General features: G+C 46.0%; 1 protein-coding gene across 1 annotated transcript; it reads left to right on the top strand.

Annotated features, from left to right (window-relative positions):
- Window positions 1-3: 3 nt before the first annotated feature.
- SLC35D3 (solute carrier family 35 member D3) lies at window positions 4-27,614 on the top strand. The gene is made up of 2 exons (XM_083176620.1): window positions 4-791; window positions 25,697-27,614. Exons 1-2 carry the CDS (start codon window positions 356-358, stop codon window positions 26,521-26,523), a joined length of 1,263 nt encoding a protein of 420 aa, XP_083032746.1. The 5' UTR covers window positions 4-355; the 3' UTR covers window positions 26,524-27,614.

Raw genomic sequence — 27,614 nt, 5'->3', positions numbered from 1 at the left:
ACAAATAATGAAGTAAATGGAGGCTGCACATGCAGCATTGTGCAAATGCGTCAGTGACTGATTCCTGGGTGGGGGAGGAGGTGAGGTCCTCCAGAGACTTATCCTATATGCAGAACAGTTTTGTTTCCCTATTGATCATTTTCACCCAGGGAGTTACTTTTTTCCCTCCTCTTCTTTTCTTCCCACTCAGCTTCGCCAATAGGGTGGTGGTGGTGCTGCTGCTGATCACAGGCTGAGCAGGCATACAGCAAGCAGGGAAGTCACTGGGTAGAGTTGATGCACCGAGTGGGAAGCCGGCTGTAAGGCATCAGGGGATTCCCCTCCAGCTCTCCTGTGGGTGCATCGCCGTGTCAGGATGCAAATCTGCCGGGGCCGCATGCTGGGGATCTCCGTGGCCATAGCGCACGGGGTGTTCTCCGGCTCCCTGAACATCCTGCTGAAGTTTCTGATAAGCCGCTACCAGTTCTCTTTCCTGACCTTAGTGCAGTGCACCACCAGCTCCATTGCGGCACTGACCCTGGAGGTGCTCCGGCGTTGTGGGAAGATCTCCGTGCCCCCATATGGCTTCCAACTGGCCCGGACGTTCGTAGGGGTGACAATACTCTACACTCTGCAGTCCAGCCTGACTCTGTGGTCCCTGCGGGGACTCAGTCTGCCCATGTACGTGGTGTTCAAGCGATGCCTGCCCTTGGTGACACTCTTCATTGGAGTGCTGGTGCTGAGGAACGGGATGCCCTCTATAGGGGTAATTGTTGCTGTACTCATCACTACCTGTGGCGCTGCCCTGGCAGGTAAGTAGGCTGCCACTAACCTGTTCCAGTCTTTTCCAGTACCTGCAAGTGTCAGCCTATTCTGTAAAATCCATTAAAATAGGTAGATTAAGATCCCGCAGTATTTATTCCACGGTGTCCGGGCTGGGCTAATGCGCTGGCCATACTTCACTGTGCGTTTATAGCATCTGCTTTATTGCTATCAGTGACATACAGTAGTAATATGACAGCGGTGCTTTCCCTAAGCATGTCCTGACATACTAAGTACAAGAGTGTGTAGGGCAGCATGACACGCACAAGTCACACTGAGCCTTATATTCCTGTACTGCAACTACTGTATAATGAAGTATTAAAGTCGTCTACGTACATTCACCAAATAGCATATATATATATATATATATATATATATATATATATATATATATATATATATATATATATATATCTGTTTAGTAAGATGAAGTGATTGCTGTGTAGATGTAATGGTGTGCATGAGAGTACTGTAAGGATAGCCTGGGGGATATTTACTAAAGTGCGAGATTATAGAAGTGAAGGTGTTGCCCATAACAACCTATCAGATTATTCTTATTTATGTAGCACCTTCTAAAAGATAATAAGAGGTTGCCTTGGGCAACATCACAAATTCTGTAACCCCATAGTAAATATACCCCCAGGTGTCCCAGAAGCCTTTCTCCTGGGGAGGGGGGACGACTACTGGATATACAAACCTGAACACAAGAATGTTACTCTATTATTTTGTCTTATTTTATGTTTTTTTTTTTTTAAATAAAAGAATAAAAAAATGTTGATTTTTACATGTTACATGTAAAAACCTGCATTACATACTAATTAACAGTACATGTTAAGCTTAGTATGATGTATAAAGAAACACTATCAAAGAATTTGTTCAATGCTAGATGTGTTTAGCAGTCACCCCCGCAGCTTTCATGAAATCCCCCATTAACCTGTCCGCTTATGAACCTATTAAGTTTAACATTGTATTTATTATGTCAGAGTGTACTGTATTTAACATCCTGGATTTTTTCCTGTATTATCATGCAAATTTTAAAAATCTCTAAGAAGTCTTCAGTGTCTTATTTTTTTGCACTTAATCTAAAAATAAGTATTACTACAATAACCAGTAGACAACATGTCATTTCCAATGATAGGGTCGTTTGTAGAAGAACGTTTAGTTATATCTCTAACGATTAGGTGTTATTATTTTAATACATACTGTATTACTGTACATGATGGTCAGTATTATAAACTAATGGACCCATTCATGTCCTGACTTATCTTATCCTAAGTATGTAAAAGAAGAATATTTTTAGGGCAAACATTCTTATGGGGGCTAGGAGAATAGAGCTAGCCCATTAGACTTCCTAGATAGCAGAGATCCTAAAAATATACATGGGGAAATGTAATAGGATGAGAGATTCAGAAAGTGAGAGATTTGACAAGAAATCCCCAGTTTTTTTAAAGTGGCAATCATTTACACGGCAAAATCAAACTGCAGCATGAATGATTGCCGCTTTAAAGAAGCTGGAGATTTCTAGTCAAATCTCTCACTTTCTGAATTTCTCATCCTATTTAATTGCACCCTTTATTTCAAGTGCAAATTTCTTCAAGTGAATTTTGCTACCAAACCTGATTTAATCTAGACCTACCCTAAACTTTAACCACACCAAATCCAAGAAAATGTCTTAAAAATTAAGAGATCACTTGCATTGTACTTGTAGCTAAAGATTTAAGGTGTAATAAAACAGTGTTAAACAAGATATGGAGTCCCAGTGCAATTATACATATTGATTCTCTTTCTTCATGCATGTCATATAGATGATCCACAAACGTATACTTAGTAGGTTGCTGATGTGTGGGGAAGTTACAATTGGAAGTAAGAGCCAGATGGGTATGGGTAAAAACCGGACCAGGACAAGACCCCCGGATCGCCGGACAGGACATCAAAATCTGCAGTCCGGAGCTGGGGGGGGGGGGGGGGGGGGGGGGGGGGGGGGCTGCCTGTGACACCTGTCAGGAGGAGGGAGAGAATAAAGGCTCCCCGTATGGTCTTGGTCTGGACATGTAGCAAAAACCAGACTGGCCGGACCACATGGGGAGCCTGTAATCTCCCCTTCCCCATGTCCTTGATGATAGCTATCACAGGGACCCCCACGGATAAGGACCCCCCCCCCCCCCCCCCCCGGAGAGAACACTACAAGCTCCGGACTGCAGATTTTGATGTCCAGTCCGGGGTTAGTCCGGGTCCAGTTTTTACATAGTCCCGAGCTAGATTGTTCACAATGCAACAGAGGTTCTTTGTGGCCCAGGTCAATTCTTGTCATGGGAAAGTAACTTTTCACACTCCATTCTAGTCCCAGTGCTTATTTCACTGGTTGTACTAGTATCTTGCTAGCCTCAAACCGGGGTGCTCCTCCCCTGTCAGTGTTGCCTAGGTAGCAGCTAGATCCCCTTTCATGCACTGGGTCCACGTCTACCTGGAGGGGCTATATAAACATGTGCCATGCGAAACGAGTCCATTGCAGCTGAGAAAAAAATAAAATAACCTACACCAACCTGAATAACAGACAAAATAAAAAACTCTGTAAGGGCATCTAACAACTTTCACCCTCACCTCACGTCACATCCGAGTCCTATCCATGAAGGGAAAATAGTCACACCCATGTTGCCTGCCACTCTTTATGCTATATATGGATGTTATGTTTACCACGGCGCATATACTGTACAGTACTTGGGGGGCATGCTGATATTACTGATGTTTCCCGCTCCAACAAACCTGTAGAACTTATGCTTTACCACATAACCATAATTTCTATGTCACTTATTAGAGGTTTCCTTCCCAAGCAAGTATAGGAAAATGGAAGTGGAATGTGCAATTATCTGGACAATCATGTGTGCAATATGGCTGGGTATCTGCTTGTGTGGTGTTGATGTACTTGTGGCTAAATAATAATGGGGCAGATGTATTAAGCCTTAACAAGAGATAAATGCAAGTGTGATAAGGAGAGATGAACATCCAGCCAATCACCTGCTTACTGACTTTTTTCAAACACAGCCTGTAACATGACAGTTGGGATGTGATTGGCTGGACGTTTATCTCTCCTTATCACCCTGGCATTTATCTCTTGTTAAGGCTTAATACATCTGCCCCAGTGTGTAGTGTGCACAGTACTGGGCAGTTGGCCAATAGTGCTATGTACTATAGGACAACAGTCATGTTTAATGCACCTGAGCTATAGATTGTCTAACCTGGCTATACAATATGGGCTATTTCACACGCTCCGGCTCCTGCCGGGCGGTGAAATCCCGCACGGCCAAAAGCCGTGCCGCACACAGTAGTTGTTAATGGACTCTATTGTGTCCATTCACACAGGACGGCCAAGGCCCGGCCGTGTGGTTGCAGCCGGATCCCACCACTGGGCGGGATGGCTGCCAGGCTGTGGCCATCCCCTCCATTCTAAACCGCAGTGTGCTGCACGGCTTCCTGGCCGTACTGGTTTTTGCCACCCGCCAGGAGCTGTAGTGTGTGAAATAGTCCTAAGGGGTATATTGTTTTTGACCAATTTGGTGTGCAGTGTGACTGGGAATTGTGAATGTGATAGTAATATTATGTAGTTAGTACATTCAAGGTGCTTATTTATTATTATTTATAGTTTGCCTCCAAAACAAAGATTTCTTTTAGCAGGCTTTCACAACCTCAGTCCCCAAGGCACACTAACAGTGCAGGTTTTAGGGATATCCAGGCTTCAGCACAGATGGTTTCATGAAAATAACTGAGGTAATTATTAAGTGTCCTCTGCTCAGGCCTGGATATCTGTATAATCTGCACTGTTTATGTGCATTGAGGACTGAGGTTGGGAATGCCTGCCTTATAGCCAGAGTGTGTGACAAAGCTGTGCTATTGGTGAGTTGATGGGTCAGTGTCTCCAATAGTAGCCCATCCTGGTGATTACTAAAAAGTAATGGGTTATGGTTGTGATCACATGTATTCCTGCTTTGCCCATAAAGGCATCTTTTGGCTACATGCTGCACCGACTGGAGCATCTGGTGTTCTGGAGCTTGATAATCGGACAGCACAGCAGCATCCATGGGGGGTTAATACTGTATATCAACTTGGTGTTTCCCACTTTTACCACACTATAGGTTATGTCAGTGGTTCCCAAACTTTTTCTGTCCAAGGCACCCTTTGGCTCTTCGTGACTTTTTCAAGGCCCCTTAAGCCAAAATAATGAATATGAGTAACAAGGTAGCCCATGTGAAAATTCCACATGCAAATAAATACGATTAATTTTATAGTGAGTTTGGTGGTTTGTAGTAGGATGGAAGAAGAACCGGGTCATTTGTAGCCATTTGGAGTAGCCGAGCAAAACTGACCATCATAAAGGGCCTACATACGGGGAGATGCTGAAGCATTCTGAGTGATGCTAGATCGCTCAGAATGCTTCAACAAGATCACTCAGCACACAGCGGTGTGTCAGCACTGTGTTCTGAGTGATCTGTCAGGGCGATTGGTCTCTGATGAGGACACTGGGCCTGACCGATTAATATCCAGCATGGTGGATATTAATCACCAGGCAAACGCTTTGGCCCCTACACACTTAGCGATGTCCCCACCCTTGCATCTTTCTGTCCCTACCCCTGTCCGTCTCCCCATCACTGCTGCATCTCTCCATCCCCCATCATCTTTACCCTCTCCGCCCCCCCATCACAGCTACACCTCACTATTCCCCATAATATTAAAATACAAAGCATAAAAAAGTTATATAATCCCCAAACCTACACATTTTCTATCCTAGACAGCAGGTGAGCAGCAATCGATGGTCGGGCGGCAAGGCGAAGGCCACGACGGGCGGCAGTCGATGGTCAGGTGGGCGGCAGAGTGAAGACCAGGTGGGCGGCAGGGGGACGGCAGGGCCATGGCTGGGCAGGGAGGCTGGATCCTGTCTCCTTCCCTGCAGCCTGCACGCCAGCCGGCGTAGGTTGAGGGGGGGGGCGAGCATTCGTGAGGGCAGTGCTTACCCGCTCACAAGGCAGCAAGTGTACGCTGCCTAGTGGGTGGGTCTGAATCAGGCCCTTCTTAGCTAGGATCTGAATTGTAAATGCAATTGCAACCACATTTAGCAATTGTTGCACATCGCATTCCGGATATTGCTACATCAACCTACAGGTATGTGGAATGCAGCTGCATACGGGACCGGAGTGATGGCAGCAAGTATCGTAAATATCTGCGGCGGTTCCTTCTAGATACATTAGGATGATACTTAGTATTTGTGTCTAACCCCTAGAATTGCTACAAGAGAGTGTGTAACAGATTAGTTACGATTAGTTACATAGGTATGCAGAAACTTTGTATCTGATTCTGAGTTGTGCGATGCACAATGCAAGCCATTTTCAGTCATAGCTTCTACATCTAGCTGTCACAATACACCCAGTGCTGGCTTATTGGGTCCGGCGCTATAGGACCTCACAGCTTCTTTTTCTTTCTGGTGAGATGGCCGGGGCTCTCATAGGGAAGCACACCTATGTTTAGAATTTAAAGGTCTGGAGCAGCTAACATGGGACATAACGTTGGTGCCAAACTTGAAATTTACCCTACAAAGTACATGAGCTTCCTCCTGTGCCAGATGATTACCCTGCTCCAGCGTTAAGCCTTGTGCTTTCCAGTGTTCAGTGTGTGTACTCTGTTCCTGCCTTCCCTGTGTCCATTCCTGGTTCCTTTCAACCCTGTTTCCTGTTATCCTGTTTGTCTAGCCATTAATACTCCTTTCACACTTACAGAGCCGGGTCATATCCGGGAATGTGTTCCCGGACGCTTCTCTGGAATGTACCCTTTCACACTACACTCAGACCTGGGATCGAACCGGGACAGCCCCATTCACACTGATCCAGGGAAATCCCTGCAAATACATATGCATGTCATTAGAAATGGACTCCAGGGGCGAAATGTAATAGGGTGTGATTTTTGGACATGTGCGATTTTGGGTCAAAAACGGCCGAAATCGCACATTTTCCGAAAATCGCACATTTAATAGGTTGAAAATCGCGGTAAAAAATCACACTTTTTACCGCGAAATCGCACTTTTAGAAGTGCGATTTTTAGTCACATTTCAATTCGCATCCAGATGTTTTCCCATTATAAAGTATACAACTCGCAAATGTAATAGGGTGCGATTTTTGGTAAATGTTACCAAAAATCGCAAAAAAATAGACCAGGTTCTGATAGGCGAATTTGACAGAACCATGCACAGATCATTGAGATCTGTGCATGGTCCTGTTAATAAAAATGTGTAAAAGTGTTTTTATAAAAAAAAAACGGCGTGGGGTCCCCCCTCCTAAGCATAACCAGCCCCGGGCTCATTGAGCCGGACCTGGTTCCAAAAATACGGGGGGACAAAAAGCATAGGGGTCCCCCGTATTTCTGAAACCAGCCCCGGACTCTTGGACCGGTCCTGGTTCCAAAAATACGGGGGACCAAAAATCTGGGGGTCCCCCATATTTTGAAAACAGCACCGGGCTCCAACAGCCCGCGGTGTCATGCCACAGCCGGGGGACACTTTTTATACAAGTTCCCCCGGCCAAAACATGAGCACCGTGGCTGGTCAGCCTTGGACGGGGTACTTGGAGGAGTGGGGACCCCCCCAATAAAGGGGTCCCCCCCCCAGGCTTCACCCGTCCAGGGCTGAAGCCCGGGGCTGTCACCGGCGTCCGTGGCCAGTGGACGCCGGCCTGATAGGGTTAAATCGATCATACGTTACATTGCTTTATACCGGAGAACTACAAGTGCCAGCAGACCTCCCCCGCATGCTGGGACTTGGAGAACCACAAGTCCCAGCATGCGGGGCATTAATGGGCCCGCTGGGACTTGTAGTCCACCTGTAAAAAGAATGTTTATAAAAAACACACACACAGAGAAGTAAAAGTTTATTACACACACACACACACCTCACTTTTACACCAGCGTTACTTACCATTCCTGGATCCAGCGCTGGTCTGGCTGCTTCACAGCCGGCTCCCCCCGCACTGACAGGCAGCGCTCTCAGCCTCTGTAGCACTGGGACAGCGCTACAGAAGCTGTTGAGGCAACGGAGAAAGCCGGTTCTCCCCGCTGCCTGTCATTGCGGGGGAGCCGCCCCCAGACCAGGACTTAGCCCCGCCTCCCAGCCAATGATGGTCCGGGAAAACCCCCATGCTGGACCATCATTGGCTGGTAGGCGGGGCTAAATCCCATTCTGAAGGCGGAGCCCCAGATGTAAACAGAACACCGGACCGTGGGAAGAATGCTGCTGGGCACCCGGAGAAGCGCTGAAGACGTCCGGTGAGTATGAATTCTCTCCACAGGCACCCCAGTGGATTCTACTGGACAAGGGGACCGATCCTTCGTGGCAACATAGGTGAGTATGGATGTATGGGCTCCGAATGTAATAAAGTTTTACTGTCAGTGTGTTTGTGTACTTTTTTAACTATTTGTACTACTGTGGGACTACAAGTCCCAGCGGGCCCTTTATTGCCCCACATGCTGGGACTTGTGGTTCTCCAAGTCCCTGCATGTGGTGCAGGCTTGCTGGGACTCATAGTTCCACAGCAATATACAATAGGATTTCAGCTATTTTTTACCACAACTATCAGCTCGATGCCCACAGCCCAGGGGCATCGAGGACAGCCCCGGGCTTCAGCATGGGCTGGTAAGTTCTGGAGGGGGGGGACCCCTTCTTTGGGGGGGTCCCCACTCCCCCAGGACCCCTGCCCATGCTGACCGGTCAGAGGGCTGAATGCTTTGGCCGGGGGGACTTGTATAAAAAGTCCCCCCCCCGGCTGTGGCATTACCCTGCTGGCTGGTTGGGCCCGGTGCTGGTTCTTGAAATACGGGGGGACCCCTAGTCATTTTGTCCCCCGTATTTTGGGAACCAGGACCGGCCCTTGAGCCTGGTGCTGGTTTTATAAAATGCACGGAACCCCAACTTGTTTGTTCCTGTGATTTTATGAAACCAGGACCGGCTCTTTCAGCCCGGGGCTGGTTATGCTCTGGAGGGGGGACCCCACGCCGTTTTTTTTTTATTTATTTTTTGACACAAAATCGCATATATGAAAATGCGCACATTTTCATGACTGAAAATGCGCACATTTTCATGACTGAAAATCGCCCGAAATCGCGGCAAATCGCTTTTTTTTGCCGCTAATTCGCATCTCATTACAGGACCAGGTCAGGACCTGGGTAGAAATCCCGGAATGCTCATCCCGGGATATTCGTTCAAGACCCTTTCACACTAAGCTAAACCCCGGCTTGATGCCTGTTCATGTGCAAAAACCTGGGATAAAATGGTCATAGTGAAAGGGATATAACTCTGTGCTTGTACTACACTCACGCATTCTACTCACCTTATCTATACACTTCACTGTAAATTACCTAATTTCCAGTTCCAGTGTATACCAGTCCCATATTTGGAAACTCAATCAGAGAGCTGCGAACTGCATGTTGGGCGCAGCAAAGCTGAAATCTCCTTGTGGGAGTTTGTGGTGAACACCACTGGCATGTTAAACTGGTATACATTAGACCAGGGGTGGGCAAACTATGCCCCTTGGGCCATATGCGGCCTGCGACCCGATCTGGAACTGGCCCGCTGCCCTCCACCTGTGCGCTATGACAACTGACCTGCTTGTCATAGTGCTACAGCACTGCAGTCCTTACGGTGCCTTTGAGGAGATCTTAGATGCATCACAGTGGCAGTTGGGGTACCTATGTGATGTCAGATGCTGGGTGGCAAGGGCGTAACTACCATAGGTGTAGGGGGTGCAGCTGCGATGGGGCCCAGAGCTTTGGGGGGCCCATCTTCCCTCTGTAAGTTAGATGTGCTATATAAATTTATCAGTATTTCCTGGTAAATAGGGGCCCTTACAAACTTTTGCTATGGGGCCTATGAACATGTAGTTACGCCCCTGCTGGATGGCATGAGGGAGGAGCCGCGGTGATCCATTCTTGCATGCTGGCTGCGCCCCCCACATCTCCCAGCATATGATGTCACTAAGGAAGTCCTGGCCCTGGCCCGTGTATCCCCCCCCCCTGCTCTGTTACTGTGGGGCGGGCAGGGGGATCAGGCAGCGCTGCCGCCATTGTTGCCGTCACAAGGAGCCCTGCAGTCAGTCACTGGGGAAAGACAGCAAGGCAGAGGAGCAGAGCAACCTGGGCATGAAGGAGAAGGTACGCGGCCAGCAGCATTACCTGTCATGTAGCCTGGCCCCATCCCTCCTACTCCCGGCCATTGCCCCTCTGTCAGGCTCTGTCTCCATAATGGGCTTATTGCCATGCTGTCTGTCCCTGTAACTTGCTTGCTGCAGTGTCTCACCCCAGCCATGCAGCACTCTATATCATTAAACCAGAGACACACACCATGGGAGAGCTACCTCCTGCATTGCTTATGCCAATACTTTCCTTATCACTAAGGCAAGTACAATAGTGGGATCCTAGGATACCACAGGGGTAAGTAGAAGGGTCCTACTATTGTGTTGCATTATGTGTATATAGTGTGCTACAGTACATTCAAAGATACACCCCCTTTTGAGTGACCACACACCCTATTTATGGAGTGCAGCCCTCAAATATCTGCTGAAAGTTTTAAGTGGCCCCCAGCTGAAATAATTGCCCACCCCTGCATTAGATGATATATCCATCATTCCAACGTGCTTTAGAATGATGTGTTGGCTACATTGTCTAATGTGTACCCATGAACAAACGGGGGCATTTGCTGGGTTGCTCAATGGGACGAACCTGGCTGCGACGGCATGCAATCTAACTGTGGACCTATGTGCATATCAGCCCACAGCTAGGGTATACTTTGTTTAATGTCTACCCAGCCATAATCTGCATGGGGTAGGTGTTAGTAGTATCGATAGTGATGATGACTGCTTTCTCACCTGGAATGCAGATTTACTTTGTGAGCTTCACAGCATGTAAGAAGCACTAGCTAAGTGAGATTTCTCCGACCACTCATCCCCCAGAGCATAACATGCTTGCATTCAAGCAAATTTCCTTTATACTAGTGAAGGGAATTCCAATTATATTGTCAGGTCCATTACCACTTACTGGGTACTCATAGATACTGGGGACATTGTATCACCTTTAATCAGTCTGAGATTACCAGCTGCCAATTCTATACTATTTGCAACAGTGTAATACTACATTTGAAAACATTCTTAAAAGAGATTGAGTGTATCAGAAATACATTATTTGCTCTGGTTGAGTCATGTTGTAATATCAATTAATATGTCCAAATGACCGATAAATTTATAGAAACAATTTTATTAATGTGTCATTTATGATTTGATTTTGAGAACTTTTCAAGTTAGGTTATTTATCAATGCCAAGGGAAATGCAGGATTTCAGGATGGGGGATTCCCAAATGCTTGATCCTATTCTGCATACACACTATGGGCCAGATGTATTAAGCTTCTAAAGTGATAAAAAGTAGAGTGATAAACAGCCAGCCAATCAGCTCCTAACTCCCATGTTACAGGCTGGGTTTGAAAAATGAAATGTTGGAGCTGATTGGCTGGTTGTTTATCACTCTCCAATAAATCATTTTATGCAGCTTGATACATCTGGAGATAAAGGCAGCTAAAACTATTGTTAACGATTTCCCTTGCGCTCCCTGGATCTAAAAAATGTACAAAATAGAGCATACACACTGAACAGTTTAAAAAAATAAAGGTAAAGAGTTTGCTTTACCACTGGTCATGCTGTGTTATGATAAATGTATCTGATGCTAAAGGCATGTGCTGCAGCTCCATTCTGCCCTTTATGCTGCGAGTGTTGGTTATATCCTTTCTGCCTTAACTCCTGCTAGACATATCGAATCTGGACTGTGGGCCTGATTCAGAGGAGATTGACACTCGTTGTTCCCCTCTGAGGAACTGTAGAGTGTGGAGGGAGAAGGACCGCATTCCTGACAGTGAGGTACCAAGTATAACAGTCACCATGCAGTCTTTCTGACATTGGTGTTCAAGCTGAGACTTACCCAGTTGGCTGACTGCATGGAACACCAGTTGTGATGTTGGATCCTCGCTTGTGGCATCGGTTGCAGTGCTGGAATCACAGTTACATGCAGGAGGCATCTCTTCTGCTGAGATTTCTACTACATGTCCCTCCTAGATGAAAATTTGCATGCGAGCTTGATGTTTGTGCAGTGCGCATGCACATTTCTGTGCATGTCCATGTGTGGACATGGCAAAGATTGTTCGCCAGGGGGAACACACCCAACTTTGCAGCTAGTGGGCGGGATTGCGGTGGGCAGGGGGACTCGTCCATGTCAGCTGCCCGCCCACTTCCTTCAGAATACCCACCCAACCTTAGATGTGCATGGGTGGGTATTCTGAAGGAAGTGGGCGGGCATCTGACATTCGGGGGATTTCCATGGGAATGCCCATGAAATGCTGGGCATTCCCATGGGTGAGTCAATCTGCCCACCACAACCGCAAAGTAGGGACAAATTGTTGCACCCAGCACATGCAAATGCTCAGAAATGTGCACTGCACAAACATTGCGCTCGCATGTGAATTCGTATGCGAGCATACGGACCAGAATAAGGTCCTATGTTTCTATTAATCTTCTACTCTGGAATGTAGCCGTGAGAGTACTGCCACCAGCGGGACACTGCAGCCCTGGAGTAATCCATAATGTGGCCACAATTGTGGACTCCGACTGTACATTAATTGCAAGTCCTAAACATATTTCAGGTTAGTTGTACCTGTACAATTGCAATGTTCCCAGCTCTCTGTCTGCCAGATTTGGCATTGGGGGTTATTTAGACATGATTGCAGAGCTACTTGTTTCTGAAATTGACAAACCCTGTTGCATTACAGGTAAGGCAAATGTAACATGTGCAGAGAGAGTTGGATTGGTGTGGGGTGTGTTCAAACTGATACCTATATTGCAGAGTAAAAATAAAGCAGACAGTATTTATCCTGCACAGAAACAAAATAACTCACCCAAATCTAACTCTCTCTGCACATGTTACATCTGCCTCACCCAGGGCCGGTGCAAGGTTTCTCAGCACCCTAGGCAAGTCTTCTGCAAACACTCCCCCCCCCCCCCCCAATACGACCGTATACCAAATCCAGGGCTTGTGCTAAGGGGTCCGGCACCCCTCTGCAAAACCTTCTCAAAGTAACCCTCCTCACAGGACCCCCTCACCCTTAACCTCCTCACAGTATCCACTACTCACAAGACTCCCTCCTCACAGGACCCCCTCACCCTCCCCTTCCTCACAGGACCCTCTCACACTTACCCTCTTCACAGTACCCCCTCCCCCTCCTCACAGGACCCCCGGCCCTCACCCTTACCATCCTCACAGTGTGCAAACACATGTAATTTTTCTACAGCAACAGGCATCCAATTCCCTATTGCTTTATTAATACACCAAATACCAAAAGCGATATCTGACCTGTTGCTGGTTTGCAGCATTTGGTGTGGAGTCCTCTCGGCTGTGTGCTGGGGCTGGCCTGGCGCCTGTGGTCCCTTCCTGCTGCTCCGATGTTTGTGTGCAGTACAGGCAACTCTGCAAGTGCGGGCGGGTCGTCGGCGGCATGTGACATACACTCAGGGCAGGGAGTACAGTGGGCAGGGGACCCAGGTACACGGCAGCTCCGGAGGCGGAGGCAACACTCCAGCAGCCACTCTCACTATACCCGGCACCTAGCAGCATCCTATCTGCGTCGCTCCACAGGTAGGGGGGGTTGCTGGGGGATTCGGCGCGGGCCGCCGCGTCGGCATCGCTCCACCGGAGGGAAGGAGGTGGCGAGGGATGCAAAGGCCGCTAGTCACTCCACGGGAGGGGGTGAATGGAGGGAGATTTGGGAGTTGCCGCTTACCTCCATCCCATCCAGGGGTCGGCACCTGATCCTAACTTCCGCCCTCCATTGGCCGGCGCCCTAGGCAAATGCCTAAAGCTGCCTAGTGGTGGCGCCGGCCCTGGCCTCACCTGCCTCAGATAAAGAGCGTGGAGGGAGGAGGAGAAAGAGGGAGGGAAAAAAAGAGAAAATGAAGGAGAAAGTGAGGGGAAAGGGAGGGAGATAGAAAAAGGGAGAGCTAAAAATGGAGGGAGAGCGAAAGTGAGGGTGGGAGAAAAAAATAGATAAAAGGATGGAGGGAGAGAAATTGAGAGAGAGAGAAAGGGCAGGGGAGAGAAAATGAGAGCTCAGAGTGAGGGAAAACAGAGAGAGAGAGAGAGAGAGAGAGAGAGAGAGAGGAAGAGCGCAAAGAGAAAGGGATCACAGAGAGAGAAAGAGAGGGAGTGCAGAGAGAGAGAGAGAGCGTTATCACAGATGGGAGAGAGAGGGAGCACAGGGAGAGACAGGGATAACAGAGAGAGGGAGCAGAGAAAGAGAGGGATTACAGAGGGAGTGAGGGAGTGCAGAAAGAGGATCACAGAGAGAATGGGAATGCAGAGAGAGTGAGGGAGTGCATAGAGAGAGGGAGTGCAGAGAGAGCGCAGACAGAGAGAGAGAGAGAGAGCTTCCCCTCCCACAATTTACGGAATTGTGAATCTTCCACAATATGTGACCCCCTCCAGTGAGAGGTGGGGAGTGCCTTGTTGCCCACAGCAGGTGCCACCCCTAGGCCTGTGCCTCATGGGCCTAGTTGGAAATCCGGTCCTGGTCACCTGCAGTGCAGTGCACATGGTTTTATCCATTAGAGAAAAAAGCAGCCCTGCTATAAGGTCTGAATAATCTCCATTATTACTAACAGCACCTGCCTAATACTAAGTGCATAAGAGGTCGACAGTCAATAGATTGACATCAAAAGCTTGACATACACTTGACAACATTCACCTGGTAGACACCATCAAAAGAAAAAGTCGACATGAGAAGTTTGACTTTACTTTTTCACGATTTGTTTACCTTTTTTGGACTTTTTCATGCTTTCCAATCCAGTAAAATGTGCTGAGCACAGCGCTAGTGTCGTAAGGCACCAGGCCTGAGGCATGGTGAGCGAAATGCTACAGTTATTGTGCTCTAGTGTTGACAAACTTGTGTCAACCTCTTCCATGTAAATCTTTTTGCTTGTGTCCACATTCTGTCAGTGTCTACAGAGTAAGTGAGATAGCGGGGTCAATGGGTTTGATGATGGGACACTTTGTGAATGGGGCACTGGGTGGGAAGGGGAGAGTAAAATATTGGTGCAAGCAGGAACACTGGGTTGGATGAGGGGGCATCACTGTGATTGGACAGGCTGGGGGTGTTCTAGGTTGGGGGCAGCAAAACTGGGACAGTGGGGTGTTCGGGGAGGAAAGGGGGATGGGAGCACTGCTTCACTTGTCACCCCCCCCCCCCCTCCACACACACACACACACACACACACACACACACCGGCATCCACCTCAATTTTATAAGCGTTAGTAAATTTAACCTCAAAGGCCCCCATACACTTGTGGGACTTCTATGAAAGGTGAATTTGCAGGCGATCCACCTTAAACCACCTGTCTGCTGCCCAGACGGCAGGATTGCATACAATTAAGCAAATGCGGTATGAAGTATGCGGGATCTAACAAATCCTTAGTGTAGCACTTGCGATCTCCATCTCCATTCCGATGTGCACGGGACCACACACTAAATTGGAAACTGAGGTAAAACTAATACAATTTGCCACTTTTGGGTCCTCTCTGTCGAAATCAGGTAAAAGGGCCCAAATTGAATAAGTGTATGGCCACCTCTAATGGTAGGGGTAACTCAGTTCCTCCTCTATAACGCCTTTATCACAGCCCTGAACGGTCATTCCAACAGAAAAGCCTGTCCCAGCGGCTTCTTCCTCTGGCACAGTGTATGTGATGACATGCCATCACCGCCACTGAAGTGAAGAAGAGCCACTAAGAGGAGCAGTTTCTGTGCTTACTGATGAAAGGGTGAGAAGGGTCTGGAAGAGCTGGAGAGGGAAGCTGCTGGGAAAAGGTCGACATGGGTCTATGTCGACGTGGGTCTAGGTCGACATGGGTCTAGGTCGAAAGGTCATTAGTTCGACAGGTCATTAGTTTGACAGTGTCTAGGTCGACAGTCAAAAGGTCGACATGGGGTTTTTCACTGTTTTTTCGAGCCGACACTAGGGCGTGGTGGGAGAATAAAATAGTGTGCCCGACGTGGGCACACTATTGATGCGGTGCACTTTAAACTGTGTCCATGTCGACTGTGTTGACATTCAGCTAAAAAAAGTGAAAACCCCATGTCGACATTTTCACTGTCAACCTAGACATTGTCGAACTAATGACCTGTCGAACTAACGACCTGTTGAACTAATGACCTTTCGACCTTTTCCCATGTCGATCTTTTCCCATATCGACATATTGACTGTCGACCATCATGCTGTAGACCAAATTACCCCAACCCACTGCTGAGGGACATGGGCAGTGAGCTGCTGGAGTGACAGAGACATATGTGTATAAGCAGCACTATGAACAATATGTGTATAAGGGGAACTACTGTGTGACTCAATATAAATCAAGGACACTACATGCCGTGTAATTGTGCTACTGTGTGTTGTAATTTTAATTGGCGTTACTATTGTGTGCCCACACCCATTCCTTGTGGGACCATTATACATTTATGGGAGGAATGGCACAAACTCCCTGGCACTGGTCTAGGGGGGGGGGGTCGGCATTAGGGGAAAGCAGTTCCAACACCTCTCCAGGACCACTTTAACTCCTGGTGTCCTCAAGAGAGAGATGGAAAGCATGTATCCAGGTCAGGGACATAAGGTGACATTTGAATAATAGTGTCATTCTACCAGAAATATTCATCTCAATGGGTGAGATTCACCAAACTACAAATGCCGTAAAACCCTGTATTCGGGGATTTTACAGCATTTTCAGTTCTATATGGCGTAACCCCATGGAAGCCTATGGGCTTACCTTCGCACCCCCGCCGCCCCGTGCGCCCCCGTCGATCCGTGCTGCCCTCCCCTCACCTGTGTCCGGGCAGCCTCCTGCACGCATGTGCAAGGCCAAACAGTGACAAAAACATAAATTAATATGTATGTAATCCCCCACAGTTTGACTGACAGGAAGCCAACATTTGGGGGTGGACACCTGCCATTTTCTGGGAGTGTCCAGAAAAACAAAGGCTTGAACAGGCATTTTCAGGGAGGGTCTGTGATGTCCACTCCGGCCTTGTTCAGCCTGTCTCTGTTGCAGAGTAGTGGATAATTCAGAGTAATGCATCCTTGCACAAACTGGGAAAATCATATGATGGTAAATGAGTTGCATATGGGTTTGCAGCTGGCCGGTGATAAGCGATATTTTTGGTAAATCATCCACATACAGTACTTGCACGAGGCATCCCATTATTTGATTTTCAGCAGCAGTGGCTGCTTACACGTACAAGGGGGTACTGTGACTTACCCCTCTGCCTGAAGAGGTGACAGGCTTCAGTCCGGGTTCCTGCACCAATAGATCTGGCAGGTGCCCAGACTGGAACATGTCCCCCCCTGTTTCTATGGACTACACCGATTGCAGCCCATAGAAGCTAGCTGGGGCTGCACAAAAAGGCAGGGAGTGGCTTCTTACAGAAACCTCAACTCTCTTCTTATCACAACCTGAACTAGAAGTCCCATAGAGAGGGTCCTCCTCCCAATAGGACTGCCGGGTGTGTGTGTATGTCTGGCAGGCAGGTCTTCCAATAGGAAGTCAATGCAAGTCACAGTGAAGGGGGATGGGGGATGGGGGGGGGGGGGGGGCGGGGGGACTGTGGTATGTAGGTAAAATTCACTAAGGATCAGCCTGTGCTACCCCCTCTAATTAACAGTGGAGCCATTGACAGTTCGACATGGAACATTCAGGGTTCAAGAGGTGTAAAAAGGAAATGTCCTTGGGACCAGTGCTGGATTAAGGATGGATCGATAGGGGCGGCTGTCCCGAGGCCCCACAAATTAAGGGTCCTCACATATTCAGAGGCCACGCCACCGAAGTTCCCCTGCAGCGGCAGCCTGCGCACCCAGCCGGTGAACAAGCAACAGGCTGCTGCTTTACATAGTATTGGAATGCTGGGCCGCTTGGCTGCCCTGTTCTGCTATATTGCGGCTCAGCTGTCAGTCAGTGCAGAGGGAAGCCGGGAGCGCTGGCACCTCTCACCAGCTCTAGGTTCCCCTCTGCACTGATTGACATCTGAGTATAGCAGAAAGCAACGGAGCAGATGAGCTGTCCAACAGTATGCAAAGCAGCAGCCTGAGAGGGTGGGGGCTTTTCCAGCAATTACACTTGTGGGGGCCCCACAATGTCATATCTCCTGGGCCCCCACCAGTCTCGATCAGGCCCTGCTTGGGACCGCCCATCCTTATGTTGTATATATTAAACAGGACATGCACTGTTTAACAAACCAATCATTTCAGCAACAGGGACTGCCACACTTGTGGCTAAATTGATAGATTTGTTTTGATTCCCTCAAAACAAGCTGCCAATGGACTGCGGACACTGATGGCACAGATTTCTCTGTGCACAAATTGGCTCTACATAGGCATCTGATTCCTCACCTCCATCAATGTGTACATCCATTCTTCTCAAACTCTACTATCTAGATGGTATTTGGTACCAGGTTCACAGGACCTCAATTAACTGTTTTAAACCCACTGCAGTAACAGTGGATACTGGACATACATCTAACACCAGCATCAGTAATTCATTGTACATTCGTTCTTGCACAGGGCGGCCTGCGCCTATTTTTTTTGGGTAAACAAACATAGATTTTTGCACCCCTCACTGTGTATATTGTGGGTGGAATATAATAATAATACCAATTTACATTACACCATACAACAGAGCCCCTTAGACACATTGCACTAGGTAGAGTCCCTTAGACACACTGTGCCAGGATTATGCACACCGTAATGCCCATTACATGTTGTGCCACACACTGTAATGCCCATTACACATTATGCCACTTACTGTGATGCCCATTGCACATTTTGCCACACACAGAGAAGCCCATTACACATTATACCACACTGTCATACCCATTACACATTGTGCCACATACTGTAATGCCCATTACATATTATGCCACACACTGAGATGCCCATTACACATTATATTACACACTGTGGTGACCATTACATATTATACCACACTGTCATACCCATTACACATTGTGCCACATACTGTAATGCCCATTACATATTATGCCACACACTGAGATGCCCATTACACATTATATTACACACTGTGGTGACCATTACATATTATACCATGCACCATAATGCCCATTTCATATTACACCACATCATAATGCCTATTACATATTATACAGGTCACACATAAGTGTCGCTTACAGACATGATCATTGCCTGGGGCTTCATTTTTGATGCCAGGGATTTCGTGCTCAATGCCAGGGGTTTCATGCTTAATTCCAGGGGGATTACAATGTTTGCTGCCACAGGGTATTACAATGCTCGTTGTCACAGGGGACTACATTTATCAGCCGGGCAGTGAGTGGTGCACATGCAGAGCAGGCAACACAGCTGTATCAGAGGCTCAGAGCAGGTCCGTGGCTATTTCAAATACCGCGCCAGCTCGCAAGCCAATCAGAGCTTGCATCCTAGCAACCAATCAGGAGCCAGCACTCCCGCAGATTGACTGTATACAGTACTGTATACACAGTCGGGGTATGGCCACCAGTCAAAATACCATATACACAGTGGGGGTACAGAGCTCTCTCAGCCAATCAGCGGCCGCTCATTCATTTGAATGGGAGTTTTAAAATCTCCTGGACCCTGCTGCAGCCTGTTCCCTGCCAGCAGCTATTTGGGAGATAAATCACATCTACAAAAATGGAACATCAAGTGCCAAATTGTATGGAGGCCTCCCGTGAAGCTGCTGGGGGACTTCAAGGGAAATTAGATCCGACTTGAAGTTTGGAAAAAAAAACTATAATGTTTTAAACCACCTTGCGCTGCTAGTGCACCAATTAAAAGCTAATAATACCACTGGATAGAATGACACTGGACACACTGCTAGAAATATACAAAAATCTTTTTATATAAGAAAAGCAAAAATAAAACAATTCATACATGTAAATTGATAGCATAAATGCATACAATACAATAAAATACCTAAATGGCCATTAGGTTTAAGTCAGCAAACTGTGGAGTACTCCGTGATGGGTTAATAATGACAGTCACTGGGGGTAGCCAGAATGATTGGGGGAATGAAAAGGGGAAAAATGATGCGAATTGAAAAATTGCAGAGTTAGTGGATGAATGCACAGCACATGCGGGGTTAATAAAGCCGATAAATCTGTGCCCAGAATGAGGCACTGTAATTAATAGATGTTATCTAACCCTCCGTTAGTTGGTAGTAGGAGGCGTCGGGGAGCTTCAGTTGGTATCAGCTCGTACCCGGAAGATGATGCTGCTGGCGGGGAGCTTGAATTGGAGAAGCTCTACCCGCTGTGTGCTGGGTCTGATGATTTTAGACCAGCTGATTGGAAGTAGCCAGGAGGAATAACGGCAGGATGGAATTGCTGGGTAGCGGGAGGGACGCTCGACCGCTAGGTGAGGAGAGAGTAGCTGCTGCCAGGTGACGGTGGCTTGTGGGCTGAAGACCGCGGCAGACCAGCTGGAGGTGGTGACAGAGAAGCAGGGGAATCACGGAGGCTTGCTGACGCAACCGGATATGACGTCGACGCGTTTCGTCTCTATGGCAACGGAGACTTTTTCAAGACGGAAAAAGTCTCCGTTGCCATAGAGACGAAACGCGTCGACGTCATATCCGGTTGCGTCAGCAAGCCTCCGTGATTCCCCTGCTTCTCTGTCACCACCTCCAGCTGGTCTGCCGCGGTCTTCAGCCCACAAGCCACCGTCACCTGGCAGCAGCTACTCTCTCCTCACCTAGCGGTCGAGCGTCCCTCCCGCTACCCAGCAATTCCATCCTGCCGTTATTCCTCCTGGCTACTTCCAATCAGCTGGTCTAAAATCATCAGACCCAGCACACAGCGGGTAGAGCTTCTCCAATTCAAGCTCCCCGCCAGCAGCATCATCTTCCGGGTACGAGCTGATACTAACTGAAGCTCCCCGACGCCTCCTACTACCAACTAACGGAGGGTGAGATAACATCTATTAATTACAGTGCCTCATTCTGGGCACAGATTTATCGGCTTTATTAACCCCGCATGTGCTGTGCATTCATCCACTAACTCTGCCATTTATCCATTCGCATCATTTTTCCCCTTTTCATTCCCCCAATCATTCTGGCTACCCCCAGTGACTGTCATTATTAACCCATCACGGAGTACTCCACAGTTTGCTGACTTAAACCTAATGGCCATTTAGGTATTTTATTGTATTGTATGCATTTATGCTATCAATTTACATGTATGAATTGTTTTATTTTTGCTTTTCTTATATAAAAAGATTTTTGTATATTTCTAGCAGTGTGTACAGTGTCATTCTATCCAGTGGTATTATTAGCTTTTAATTGGTGCACTAGCAGCGCAAGGTGGTTTAAAACATTATAGGTTTTTTTTCCTCCTCTTTGTGAATTGTTGCTTATTCACATAAACCACATGCAGCAGCAGTAACCACTCAATTGATTCTATATATTCTTTTTTATTAACTATTTTCATAACAGCGCCAGAGGCAAAGTGCAATTTGTGGCGATTCCGTTCCCCACACCTTGCACACACCTCCCCTTTGCTTTCCGACTTGAAGTTTGACCTGTGTATGATAGATAGCAAGTTTGAGGCCTTGGCACAGATTTTACGTGGTATTAAAAGTCATGATTCAAGTCTACCAATTCCCTTAATTTAAGATAATCCATAGCTGCTGTGGCTGTGTGCTTTGGATAATTGTCTGTTTACAAACTTCCTAACCAGTTTGAGTCTTTTGGCAGAAGTTAGCAGGTTTTGCTCCAGGACTTGTCTGTATATTGCACAATTCATCTTCACATAAATATAGACAAGATTTCAGTCCCTGGCCTGCCACTGAAACACTCCCCACAGAATGGTGCTACCACATCACAGTGGAGATGGTGTTATCTGGCTGGGGTGCTATGTTTTTATATAGGCTATGTATGATGCTTACTAGTAAGAATAATAATATTTTGATTTATATAGCGTCCTTTCTCAGGAACTCAAGACATTTAAGACCTGTTGCTCCAGACATGCACTTAATTCCCCTTTCACACTTGCAAAAATATCCTGGGTTTTTGCACATGAACGCGCATCAACCCGGGATTTAGCTCAGTGTTAAAGGGTCTTGAAAGAATATCCCGGGATGAGCATTCCGGGATTTCTACCTAGGTCCTGACCTGGGTAGATTCCGGAATCGACACGGGAAGCAGTCAGTGTGAATGGTCCCGTACCCGGGATCGGGTACACGGGACTTTAAAAAGCTGCAGATTGGAGCTTTCTTGGGCTCACAAATGCTGATGTCATCTTTCAGAGCCCTGGAGTCCATTTCTAATGACATGTATATGTATTTGCAGGGGTTTCCTGGGATCAGTGTGAATGGGGCTGTCCCATGTCGATCCCAGTGTGAAAGGTTACATTCCCGGGTAGTGTCCGGGAAGCATCCGGAAACACATTCCCGGGTCTGACCCGGCTCTGCGAGTGTGAAAGGGGTATTAATTGATCAGACTGTAAAGCTGTGTACACACGGGGGCGATAGGGGCTGAAATCGCTGTAAATATGGTCGCAGGCGACCATATTGCCAGTGATGGGAGTGTGCCCCGGCGATACATCGCCGGGTGCGCGCTCCCGTTTTCAGCCCCATTCTAATAGCTGGTCGCAGGAGCTTGCTACTGCGACCAGCTGATTACCTCTGTGGCACCGCCGGCAGAGGTTCCCATTCATCAGCGACCATCTCTGGTCGCTGATGAAAAGGAGACACTGAGCAAAATATTGCTCAGCAATGTATTGCTAGCAATATATTGCTGAGCAATATATCTCTCCCGTGTGTACGTTGCTTGAGACTTGTTGTCTCGCTGTGGTAAGTTCTTGATGCAGACAAGGATAATTTAGGTTTTATTTTCCAGCCAGGACTAATGCATGACACTGGTTATGTAGCAGAAATGAGTGTGATGTACATGGCTGGGAAAGCGCTGGCTAGTACCAGCGCCAGATTTACGCTGAATATATGAGCCTATGGGCAGGGCCGGTGCTAGGGTGTTCGGCACCTGCCTGCAAATTATAAATTTACACGACCCCATACCTTATAAAGAGTGCATACTAGAGGCATGCTCCACAAAAAAGGGTGTATTATTACAAGGAGTGAGATTTCAAATTACGCCACATAGTAAATACAGAGTAAATTCACATTATACAACACATTAGTGCCCCTTATTCATGTTATGGCACACAGTACAGTCCTTTATTTATTTATTTATTTATGTTACTTCAGGCAGTTGTACCCTTTATATACATTACGCCACACAATATTGCCCCTTATATATAATGCCAAGAGTAGCAGTGACTTTTACAAATAATGCCCACAGTAGTGCCGCTTACACATAATATCCAGAGTAGTACAAGTTACACATAATGGCCAGAGTATTGGCATTTACACATAATGCCCAGAAGGGTGCCCTTTAAACAAAATGCCCACAGTGTTGCCGCTTACACATAATGCACAGAGTAGAGTAATACATATAGGGGGTTATTCTGGTTGACTTGCAAGGCTGCGAATTCGCATGTTTTCAAGTAGGTTCAAAAAAAGAAAAAAAAACATCTTTCTTTGACTCTTCTATTGAAACTGTGCCATGCCTAGCATGTGACACGTCTATGCTTTTGGTGACCGTTATGCCCTATAACTGTTCAGCATTTGTACTGTACATCTTTCCTATTCCTATAGACCTACTTCAAAGAACTAATCAGTCACATTTATATGGTGAATATGTAATGTATTTGTAATTATGTGAAATTATTGTAGAAAGAATCAAAGAAAATGTTATTTTTTCCAAGATACAGTAGTTTAATTTTTCTGTTTGAAATTTCCATTACATCTATTCTAATGTCTACCAAGTGCAATCCCTGTATGTTGGTTAAGAACAAATAATATAAAATTCCTCTGCATAATCTCGGCTCGGAACAAACTATGTGATATACTGTTCCTAAAGCCAATGAACAATATATTGTTAAGTGTGTATGCCTGATATGTCTTTGAATAGACCTATATATATCTGTACATCTGCTAGTGTGTATGGACAACAGATTGACAGACCCATATGCCAGCCTAGGGTGACCAACTCATCCCTTTAATCCAGGACACATATTAATTACACAGGTTCTGTGGCTGGCTTTCACCTGGTTTTAAACTGCCACACCTCAAGACTCCATTTCACCTGGTTTTAAACTGCCACAGAACCTGTGTAATTAATATGTGTCCCGGATTAAAGGGATGAGTTGGTCACCCTATGCCAGCCATAGGAACCACTGACAATGACATCATAACAGCGCAGACATATTCCGACCTTTTCATACCCCCACTATCCATGTCGGCGTGGAGTTGTTTCTAGATAGTGTGGCAAGCGCAGCGAGCCACCGAGACGGAAGCGTGGCGAGTGCATGCGGAATACGAGGCAGAAGCGTGGCGAGTGCAGCGAGCCCCGCCAGGGGACGCAGAATACATGTAAAGTAATCCGTGTCCCCTCGCTGGGCTCGCTACGCTTCAAGCTCGGTGGCTTGCCGCGCTCGCCACACTATCTAAAATCAACTCCACACCGACGTGGATAGTGGGATATAAATCGTGGGCGCCGTGCTAGGAAACAAGTACCGAATCTACTTCTTATTTATTATAGCACATTCTAGAAGATAATAGATAGAATCTGATAGGTTGCCCATATCAACATCCCATCTTCAATAGATCTCCCATCTTAGTAAATATACCCCATAGTGTGGCCGATTGCAAAAAATCGTTTCCTTCCAGCACACACTGAATGGTATTAGTAAACAGTCTTGAACACTACATGATAATAGTATTAAGAGATACTGTATTGGTTACATGTATTTGTGCAAATGTATGATTTAAGTCCCCAAGCCGTCGTCAAGGCTTCTCTGTATATTGGGGGTCCCTAGCCCTATATCTAGGTGCAGGGTGCATCACCCCCCCAAAAAAACAGCATAAGCTAGAAAGCCCAGAGCAGCACACCAGCAAAAAGAAAAAGTGTAAAGAAAGTGAAAGAAAATAGTAAAGAAATAGAGTTAGTGAAGAAATTAAGTGCTAAGTGTTAGTAGAAGGTAATGGTGTGCCACACTGGAGCCATCCAGCCCAACCAACCCAGGCACCATACCCCATACCACTGTTACACTAATCTGGGTCTAGGATTAACCAGCAAGGAGCCACATGATAATCGCTCCCTACATAAATATATATAAATTAAGAGCTACCTAACTTTAAACAACCCCATCATGCTCCTTTTGGCATATAAGGACCTGCACATCCACCTATTGTAATGCAGGCTCCTTTCTGCCTCTCACAACAGACATGTGCAGTATATATATATATATATATATATATATATACGTATACTGGCGGATTCTCAATATCTCTAAATTCTATTTTCATGTACTGTTAAATACTGGTTACTAATGCCATTCTTTGAGCTGGAATGAAACAATGTTTTTCTTTCTTACCCAGTAACACCCCCCCTTCCATGCATCTGAGTGGTATTACTAAACTAATTGAGCATCTTCCAGTATATACGGTATGTGTATATGTTTACCAGATCGGACACTGGGTTAGGAAATCCATTTTTAAAGTGTGTTCCCCAGCTGTGCAAACATAAACAATTATGTCCATTAGAATTTAGCCATTGCAATATAGAAACATTTGCTCTGGTCTACAAGTTGGAAGCGAGGTGAGGAATTATGGTCCTGAACTGGTTAAACAAAGGGTTTTTTTTTTATTACAATGACCTCACCTTTTTCTCTTATGTTCCATTTAGGGGCTGGTGATCTCAGTGGCGAGCCGGTTGGATACATAACTGGAGTGCTGGCTGTGCTAGTTCATTCTGCTTATCTGGTAATAATCCAAAAGACTAGTACCGATAGCGAGCATGGACCTCTGACCGCACAGTATATCATTGCCATTACTGCAACTCCTGTGCTCATAATCTGTTCTTTTGCCAGCATGGACATGATCAACACCTGGTCGTATCCAGGATGGAAAGACCCAGGCATGGTTTGCAGTTTCATTGCATGCACACTGATTGGTTGTGCCATGAATTTTACCACACTACATTGTACATATATAAACTCAGCAGTCACTACAAGTTTTGTTGGTGTTGTGAAGAGCATTGCTACAATCACAGTTGGCATGCTGGCCTTCAATGATGTTGAACCCACCTCGCTTTTCATCGCAGGTGTGGTTGTAAACACATTTGGGTCTATCATTTATTGTGTGGCCAAATACTTTGAGACCAGGAGACAGATCAACTATGAAGACTTGGAAAAGGAGGCTATGAAGGAGGAAAAGGAAACTCAGGCTGAGCAGCCTCCACCTTTTGCTATGGAAGAAATATTACAGGAGAATAACATTGAAGGACAGCCACAACAAAAGTTAGTGACTGAGAACGCTAGTAACAGTGAAGAGAAGCAACCAGGGAGCACAGTGGCTGCAGTGCTGCAATCCCACGCCCCCACTAAGACTTCAGAGGAAGATAACAGGAGTTCATTAAAAGATGCATACCTTGGAGTATGGAGGATGGTTAGAGGTACTAGATTTTTAAAAAAAGATTACCTTATAGAAAATGAAGAACTTCCTAGCCCTTGATAATATATTTTAGCGATGGAAATTATCTTTTGTATGCTATAGAGAAGAATAAATACATATATGGCAGCAATGTGTTCTTTATAAACTTAGATAAATATAATATAACTGTGTGTGTATGTGCATATATATATATATATATATATATATATATATATATATATATATATATTGTACACGCACATGCATACATACATACATACATACGTACATACAGACAGACAAATATTTTATTTTGAAGATCGATTGTAGAGAAAGTGATCTCACATTTCATCAACTATGAATATCAATTTTCCTTTATAAGTTTTCCTACCAATATTAACTATGTAACAACATGTGAGTTTATGTAATATGAAACTGGCCATTGGGACATGTTATCTGCATTAAGCTTTACTATTTAAGCTAATTACTTTTGTAATGGTCTATCTTATGGATTGTTTAAGTGCACCACCACCTCAGTTTTCAGGAGCATTGCACCACTGAGCCTATACAGGATACCAGTAACGTGTTGTAGTTTTTATTGATTAACTTTTGCCAAATAAAGTTCAAACCTAATTTTCAGTGAAGGGAGAGATTGGAAACATTGTATGTGATTGTCTTGAAAATGCAAGCATGACTTATTTTGTGTAAACTGTTCACTTAGATCAATATAAAAATTTAGGGAAATATCCCAAATGTAGCTAAATCATTATAAGTGGAAACATTTGATAGCATCTGATTATTTGGCATGATAGCAGAAAAGCCAAGTGTTAGCAATACACATTTGCATGGCCAGTTGTACAGACACAGTTGTTCAGGCATCAGGATGAAGGATTGAATGTCACAGGAAAAGCTGCACCCACTAGCCTACTCCAATGTCATCTTAACATTTTGGGAGCAGAAATGGAGGTCACTTGCCACCTTGTTTTATATTCTGTCCAAAAATGTCCAATAATATTAGATTTTTAACTTTCAGGATGTTTGTTTTGAGGATTATACTTTCTGTATTCTTTTATTTTGTAAACATATGTACAGTATATTGCCAATGAAAAGCAATGGTATTCTCCAATTTTAACATTGTTTCACACCTATGTGTAATAAATGAAAGTATTTAT

Source organism: Crinia signifera, chromosome 3, assembly GCF_055691185.1.
Source record: "Crinia signifera chromosome 3, ASM5569118v1, whole genome shotgun sequence".
In the NCBI taxonomy this organism is placed as follows: Eukaryota; Metazoa; Chordata; class Amphibia; order Anura; family Myobatrachidae; genus Crinia; species Crinia signifera.
The sequence above is the reverse complement of the archived record's forward strand: the minus strand, read 5'-3'. Positions and strand labels throughout refer to the sequence as shown.

Excerpts from the sequence above, each read along its gene's own strand:
- SLC35D3 (XM_083176620.1), top strand. The coding sequence starts at position 356 with ATGCAAATCTGCCGGGGCCGCATGCTGGGGATCTCCGTGGCCATAGCG. Across the intron at positions 792-25,696 it reads CTGTGGCGCTGCCCTGGCAG|GGGCTGGTGATCTCAGTGGC; the intron begins GTAAGTAGGCTG and ends TGTTCCATTTAG.